This window comes from Sapajus apella, unplaced genomic scaffold, assembly GCF_009761245.1.
Source record: "Sapajus apella isolate SASKATOON/1434 unplaced genomic scaffold, GSC_monkey_1.0 scaffold71, whole genome shotgun sequence".
Taxonomy (NCBI): Eukaryota; Metazoa; Chordata; class Mammalia; order Primates; family Cebidae; genus Sapajus; species Sapajus apella.
This window is the reverse complement of record NW_022437011.1, coordinates 9,421,258-9,429,707: the sequence shown is the minus strand read 5'-3', so window position 1 is coordinate 9,429,707 and position 8,450 is coordinate 9,421,258. Positions and strand designations below refer to the sequence as shown.

The 8,450-nt window shown below is 41.5% G+C and overlaps 1 protein-coding gene across 2 annotated transcripts in view; it reads right to left on the bottom strand.

The window, feature by feature from the left end:
• UBE2D2 (ubiquitin conjugating enzyme E2 D2) overlaps nt 1-8,210 on the bottom strand; it is a 40,161-nt gene extending 31,951 nt beyond the window's left edge. Inside the window, exons 1-4 of one of the 2 annotated variants that reach the window (XM_032250556.1) lie at nt 7,903-8,210; nt 7,474-7,585; nt 1,617-1,707; nt 814-877 (exon numbers count right to left, since the gene is read on the bottom strand). In XM_032250556.1, the coding sequence (XP_032106447.1) occupies nt 814 (1 nt within the window). In that variant the 5' untranslated portion in view covers nt 815-877; nt 1,617-1,707; nt 7,474-7,585; nt 7,903-8,210. The remainder of the gene's footprint in view (nt 1-813; nt 878-1,616; nt 1,708-7,473; nt 7,586-7,902) is intronic. The other variant, XM_032250555.1, reaches the window with a different exon arrangement.
• Between the last annotated feature and the right edge of the window lie 240 nt (nt 8,211-8,450).

Below are 8,450 nucleotides of genomic sequence, written 5' to 3'. Positions count from 1 at the left end.
CACCATATGGGAAAAAACTATGTCGAAACAAAGTGGAACATAGAGGAAATTATCATCCAATGTATGCATTAACATCCTCTCATAAATTATTTTAGACACAATTAAGCAGATAAATTGAACACTAAAAATAAACACCTGCTTTTGGCTGGGTGCAGTGGTTCATGCCTGTAATCCCTGCACTTTGGGAGGCCAAGGTGGGTAGATGGCTTGAGGCCAGGAGTTTGAGACCAGCCTGGCCAACATGGCGAAACCCCAACCCTACTAAAAATACAAAAATTAGTCAGGCGTGGTGGCATGCACCTGTAATCCCAGCTACTTGAGAGGCTGAGGCACGAGAATCACTTGAACCCAGGAGGCAGAGGCTGCAGTGAGCCGAGATCACACCACTGAACTCCAGCCTGGGTGACAGAGCGAGACTCTGTCTCAAAAAATAATAAAAAATAGAAACCTGATTTCACAAGTATAAGCCAGTAGAAAGTCAGACGCAGACACATATACCATCATCCTTAGTATTATCTTACTCAAGAATAATAGCTAGTTGTAGGTAAAAGCTCAAATATTTCACTCCAGGAAAATACCCAAAAAGGATGAAGGTCAGGTAGGAGGGGACCAGAACACTAACTATACAGCCAATAACTGGCAGAAGATTCAAAATGTAATGAACACCACAGATGAAAATGTGATGAACATAGAGTTGCTCCCTTCATGGGCCACTAAAGGTTTAACACTGCCTCTTCCCTACAGCGTAATTGTTTCTTCACACAAAATAACCACTGCTATACTATTACTCCATTATTCCTTTTAAATACTTACTATCATCTCCAACAGGACCTGCTGAACACTGTGCTGGAGGGTCACGGGCCAGGTCGTTCAATTCCTTCAGAAAAAAAGAAAGAAAACAAATATATTCAACATAAATGTAACTTTTATCCATTACTAAAGTTTATATTGTTGCCAATATTCTCTGTCTTGCTGGTGAAACTCTTTTAAGAGCATTCCTTCAGAGTCAGAGATGAGTAGACTAGTGAATCTTTAAGGTATTTTGGATTCTTCAATGCAATGTTTATTTTTTTAAAGTGGATCATTTTTGCTTTGTTCAGAGCTTAGCAAATAAATAAGGAAGGTAAAACATGTATTATGGACCAGGCACAGTGGCTAACACCTGTAATCCCAGCACTTTGGGAGGCTGAGGCAGGCAGATAACTTGAGGTCAGGAGTTCGAGACCTACTTGGCAACAAGCCTGTCTCTATTAAAAAAGACAAATTAGCTGGGCATGCCTGTAGTCCCAGCTACTCGGGAGGCTGAGGCAGGAGAATCGCTTGAATCTGGCAGGCAGAGGTTGCAGTGAGCCAAGATGGTGCCACTGCACTCCAGCCTGGGAGACAGAGTGAGACTTAAAAAAAAAAAAAAAAAAAAAAAATTAGCTGGGCGTGGTGGCACACACCTATAATGCCAGCTATTTGGGAGGCTGAGGCAGAAGAATCACTTGAACCTGGGAAAGAGAGGTTGCAGTGAGCCAAGATGATGCCACTGCACTCCAGCCTGGGCAACAAATCAAGATACCATCTCAAAAAAAAAAAAAAAAAAAAAATCTTGTAGTCAGAGACTGGTCTACCTGTAGTAACACTTTACAACCAGTTATCAGCTTTTTAGCTTTTTAAACATAAAAGCCCAGAAACTTGAGACTTGTAATTGGGTGGGGATGTCTGAAAAATCACAAGGCAGGAAATCATACTATATTCCATTTCCCCTCAGCTTGGTTTTTGAGACAAAAGCAAGTTCTCAAGAAGAACTAGTTTTCAATTATATTTAAAACTACAACAGTAAAAAAAGTCTAAGATTTTTTAAGTGCAAAAACCATTCAGACTCTTATTAAGTGGTATAAAGGTATGATTTCATATTATAAATATTATTTATTTATTTATTTATTTATTTTTTGAGACGGAGTTTCCCTCTTGTTACCCAGGCTGGAGTGCAATGGCACAATCTCGGCTCACCGCAACCTCCGCCTCCCGGGTTCAGGCAATTCTCCTGCCCCAGCCTCCTGAGTCGCTGGTATTACAGGCACGTGCCACTATGCCCAGCTAATTTTTTGTATTTTTAGTAGAGACGGTGTTTCACCATGTTGACCAGGATGGTCTCGATCTCTTGACCTCGTGATCCACCCGCCTCAGCCTCCCACAGTGCTGGGATTACAGGCTTGAGCCACCGCCCCCGGCATATTATTTATTTTTTAATTTGCAGAACAAATATTTACTGTAAGTCCCCATCTCAGAGTTAAGCTGTTCAACTAGGCATTTTATTATACCAATTATGTTGTTTTATCCTGTCTATATGCTTGGAGTACAAAACTAAAGTTTGAAAAAAAGAAGGCTCTGGATGGAGAAAATGGTTAACTTACTCAAATATCTCAATTTTTGAATTGTGTCTACAAAACAGAGATGTCCTGCCCATCTCAAGGAAAAAAAAATAGCCTACTGTGTAGTTCCCATTCTCAAATATTACTGACAGCACAGGTTGGTATAACTAACACCTGGCTTTATTTAAGACACTGCTGTAGCAACAGGTTATTAAAATATAATTTGAATTTAACAATTTAACCATTGAATTGAACAATTTTGAAGTCCTGTCATGCTCATTAAGTAGAATTTTACTTTTGATTTAGCCTTAATCTTTTGCTCCTTTCAAACTGAGTTACTTTTTTCCATGCTGAATTATGAATTACATCAAGGTTTTTAACTCAAGAGTTAAGATTTATCTAAGCAGAATACAAGATCCATCAGTCCATTTTGTGAGCAAGTATAACTAATTTTAAAACCCTAAGCCAAACTTAGGCTAATAGACATTTAACACACTAATTCAAGACTTCCTTGGCTGAAGGCATTGATACAGCTCAATCTCAAAAGCATACTGCTAAGTGAAAGAAGCCAAACATAAGGCTACATGATGTATTATTCCATTTATATGACGTTCTAGAACAGGCAAAACTGTAGTGACAGAAAACAGATCCATGGTTCCAGTGGCTAGAGAAAGTTGGAAGAGGGAATGACTATAAACAGGCATGAAGAAAATCTGAGGAGTGATAGAAATGTTTAAAATCATTATTTTGGTAGAGGTTGTACAACTATATGTGTATTTGTCAAAAATCAAATTGTACACTTAATTTGACTGTATCTATCTCAAAGTTGTTTATTATTATCTTTTTAATGTAGAGACAGGGTCTCACTATGTTGCCCAGGCTGGTCTCTAACTCCTGGACTCAAGTGATCCTTCCGCCTCACCCTCCCAAAGTGCTGGAACTACATACAGGTGTGAGCCACAGTGCCTGGCCAATTTTTTATTCTTAAACATACATTTTGGGCCAGGCGTGATGGCTCACACCTGTAATTCCATCACTTTGGGAGACCAAGGCAGGCAGATCACAAGGTCAGGAGTTCGAGACCGGCCTGACCAACATGGTGAAACCCCATCTCTACGAAAAATACAGACATAAGCCAGGCATGGTGGTACACCTGTAATCCCAGCTACTTGGGTGGCCGAGGCAGGAGAATCACTTAAACCTGGGAGGCAGAAGTTGCAGTGAGCTGAGATCGTGCCATTGCACTCCAGCCTAGGTGACGCAGCGAGACTGTCACAAAAAAAAATAGCACATTAACTATCCATCTTTACATGTGCATTAAATATCTCTAAAGCATACACATGAAACTAGTTAATAAATTGCCTTTGGGAAGGAAAGCTTAGGGGTAAGAATGGGAATTATATATATTCCTTTTATACCTTTTGAATTTTATCCAAGTGTATATACTGCCTATTTGAAAAATAAATTACTCTTTAAAATTTTCTTTTCCTCTTTTTTTAACCAAGTGGGTCTGTGTAAGAACTACCCTATCAATTTGGATTAAAATAGCTGTTAAAAATTGTCATCATGGGCTGGGCGTGGTGACTCATGCCTGTAATCCCAGCACTTTGGGAGGCCAAGGTGGGCAGATCATGAGGTCAGGAGATCGAGACCATCCTGGCTAATATGGTGAAACCCCGTCTCTACTAAAAATACAAAAAATAGCTAGGCATGGTGGCATGCACCTGTAGTCTCAGCTACTTGGGAGGATGAGGCAGGAGAATCGCTTGAACCCAGGAGGTTGCAGTGAGCTGAGGATCACAACACGGCACTCTAGCCTGGGCAACAGAGACAGAGTGAGTCTCCATCTCAAAAAGAAAAAAAAAAAACAACTGTCATCATGACTGGATGCAGTGGCTCACACCTATAATCCCAGCACTCTGGGAGACTGAGCCAGGCAGATTACCTGAGGTCAGGAATTCAAGACCAGCCTGGCAACGTGGTGAAACCCCATCTCTACTAAAAGTACAAAAATTAGCCAGGCATGATGGCAGGCGCCTATAATCCCAGCAACTTGGGAGGCTGAGGCAGGAGAATTGCTTGAACCCGGGAAGCAGAGGTTGTAGCAAGCTGAGATGCTACTGCACTCTAGCTTGAGCAACAAGAGTGAGACTCCCACTAAAAAAAAATTGTCATCACTTGAGGGGTAACCTAAATAGTGAAAACCCAATTAGAGCAAATTAACATACAATCTATAAAACTGATGTCTCTACATTATGATCAAAACTGAAGTTGAATCTTAAAATTTATTTATTTATTTTTTTTGAGACAGAGTTTCACTCTTGTTGTCCAGGCTGGAGTACAATGGCGCCATCAGCTCACTGCAACCTCCACCTCCCGGATTCAAGCGATTCTCCTGCCTCAGCCTCCCCAAGTAGCTGTGATTACAGGCATGTGCCACCACGCCCCACTAATTTTGTAGAGACAGGGTTTCTTCATGTTGGTCAGGCTGGTCTTGAACTCCTGGCCTCAGGTGATCCACCCACCTTGACCTCCCAAAGTGCTGGGATTATAGAAGAGAGCCACCACCCCCAGCAAATTTTAAAATTTAATAAAAGCACTGAACTGATCTGGTTGGAACATGTGGGCAGGAAAAAAAAAAAATACCCAAATATATCATGCTGTGCTTTAACAGTTGGCCTTAAACCTATACATTAATTTCGACTTTGTATTTTATGAGAAAGAGCAATAGGGAAATAAAGTACAGCCAGCCCTCTGTGTCTGTGGGTTCCACCAACTGTGGATCAAATACACTGGGGAAAAAATGGTGTCTGTATTGAACATGTGCAGAATTCTTTGGTCATTTTTCCCTAAACACCACAGTGTAACAACTATTTACAGAGCATTGACACTGTATTAGGTTTTGTAAGTAATCTAGAGAAGAGTTCAAGTATACAGAAAGAAGTGCATAGGTTATATGCAAATACTATGCCATTTTATATCAGGGACTGGAGCAGCTATAAATTTTGGTATCTATGGAAGGAACTGGGACCAACCCTCCATGGCTACTGAGGGAGAAATGTATATATAATTAAGTTTAGAAAAAGGTGGTGAGTAGGGAACTTTGACATTCTCAATTTATAAAAAGATTCTCAGCCAGGTAGTGGTGGCTCACGCCTGATAATCCTAGTACTCTGGGAGGCTGAGGCAGGTGGATTACCTGAGATAAGGAGTTTGAGACCAACCAGCCTAGCTAACACAGTGAAACCCTGTCTCTACTAAAAATACAAAAATTAGGGCCGGGCGCGGTGGCTCAAGCCTGTAATCCCAGCACTTTGGGAGGCCGAGGCGGGTGGATCACGAGGTCAAGAGATCGAGACCATCCTGCTCAACATGGTGAAACCCCGTCTCTACTAAAAATACAAAAAAAAATTAGCTGGGCATGGTGGCGCGTACCTGTAGTCCCAGCTACTCAGGAGGCTGAGGCAGGAGAATTGCTTGAACCCAGGAGGCGGAGGTTGCGGTGAGCCGAGATCGCGCCATTGCACTCCAGCCTGGGTTACAAGAGGGAAACACCGTCTCCAAAAAAAAAAAAAAAAAAAAATACAAAAATTAGCCAGTTGTGGTGGTGCATGCCTGTAATTCTAGCTACCTGGGAGGCTGAGGCAGTAGAATCACTGGAACCCAGGAGCCAGAGGCTGCAGTGAGCTGAGATCGTGCCACTGCACTCCAGCCTGGGCAACAGAGCAAGACTTTGTCTCAAAAAAAATTTTTTTTAAGAAAAACAGAAAAAAGATAATTAAAGGAGAACATCAAAACTTTGAAAGCCTATGACATATATGTATCACAACACCATAGCAAAAAGAAATAAACCCTCTAAATTCCTTGAGGGGAGGGCATCCTTCAAGGAATGTGCAGATTTCCCTTTCACTGTATCCTGAGTAGGCAATTTAAGCTATTAGTTGGTAAAAATTAATGCTTCTTACAAGCTATTTTTAAACTACCCTCCTTTCTCAATCATAACAATTATGAAACAAAATTAAAATGGCATGGGAGGCCGGGCACGGTGGCTCAAGCCTGTAATCCTGGAACTTTGGGAGGCCGAGGCGGGTGGATCACGAGGTCAAGAAATCGAGACCATCCTGGTCAGCACGGTGAAACCCCGTCTCTACTAAAAATACAAAAAAATTAGCTGGGCATGGTGGCGCGTGCCTGTAGTCCCAGCTACTCAGGAGGCTGAGGCAGGAGAATTGCCTGAACCCAGGAGGCGGAGGTTGCGGTGAGCCGAGATTGCACCATTGCACTCCAGCCTGGGTAACAAGAGCAAAACTCCGTCCCAAAAATAAAAAAATAAAAAAAAAATAAAATGGCATGGGAAAAATCTGTTTACCCTTTTGGTCTTTATCCTACAGTATAAGGTGACAGAACAAGATGGGAAACAGAGAGGTTATAATTAACTTTGTAGAATAATGGCTCTAAAGTCAAGTTTTAGTAGTCTGAATACTGCAATACAAACCAAGGCTCTCTGGTATTTAAAATCACACTATGGAAATATTTAAACAAAGATTATGATTCATAGCATTGTAATTTCAGGGCTGGGCACAGTGGCTCATGTCTGTAATCCCAGCACTTTGGGAGGCTAAGGTGGGAGGATGGCTTGAGGCCAGGAGCTCTAGACCAGCCTGGTCATCGTAGTGAGACTCTGTCGCTACAAAAAAAATTTTTTTTTAATTAGCCCAGCATGGTAGAGGGAGCCAATAGTCCTAGCTACCCAGGAGGCTGAGGCAGGAGGATTGCTTGAGCCCAGGAGTTCGAGGCTGCAGTGGATCATGCCACTGTACCCCAGCCTGGGCAACAAAAATGAGACTGCATCTCTAAAAAAAAAAAAAAAAAAACAAAAAAAAGTACATATTTTAATACATGTTTTAAATATGTTATATATATATATGTATGTATTACATACTTGCATATTTGTGTTATCTATAATGATGTATATATATAATAATGCATACATTATATATGTTGTACATATTAAAAACATATTAAAATATGTATATATCTGCATGTAAAATTTCAGGGTCACAAGAGATCATTTAGACCTATTCCCAATTTTGTAAGAAAACAAAATACAAACCAAGGGTAAGGACTTGAGTGTTCTGCTATACCATGGTTCTTTAAATCTGGATCTAAAACATTAGAAACATAGAGATTAGAAATGTCTGATTATTTGGGAAATTAAACTTAACCTCTTTTTTTTTTTTTTTTTTTTGGGGACGGAGTTTCGCTCTTGTTACCCAGGCTGGAGTGCAATGGCGCAATCTTGGCTCACCGCAACCTTCACCTCCTGGGTTCAGGCAATTCTCCTGCCTCAGCCCCCTGAGTAGCCGGGACTACAGGCACACGCCACCATGCCCAGCTCATTTTTTGTATTTTTAGTAGAGACGGGGTTTCACCATGTTGACCAGGATGGTCTCGATCTCTTGACCTCGTGATCCACCCGCCTCGGCCTCCCAAAGTGCTGGGATTACAGGCGTGAGCCACCGCGCCCGGCCGAAAACTTAACCTCTTTTAAGATTATTGAACTGCAAAGAAAGAACAGTTAGACCAGTAGTTCTCAAAACTGAGATACTGACACAGCAGCATCATTATCACAAGAAAGCTTATTAGAAATGCAAAGTTACAGGCTCCATGCCACAAGTACCAGGTCAGAAACTCTGAGGTGGAGCCAAACTGTTTTAACAAGGCCTCAGGAAATTATAATGCACACCAGAGCTTATCACTTTTATGTCTGACAAGTTAAAAAGCATCAGAGACAAAAGGTGATACTAGAAAACTCACTACCAACAAGATTTGAGGGGAGAGCAAAGGGCAAAATGGCACAAACTGAAATCAAAAAAGATGAGACAGGTTATGTCAGATAGATCTAGTTTGTTCCCTTTTCTTTTTTCCTTTTTTTGAGACAGAGTCTTGCTCTGTCTCCCAGGCTGGAGTGCAGTGGTGCGATCTCAGCTAACTGCAACCTCTACCTCCTGGGTTCAAGCGATTCTCCTGCATCGGCCTCCCAGGTAGCTGGGATTACAGGCACCCACCACCATGCTCAGTATTTTGGTA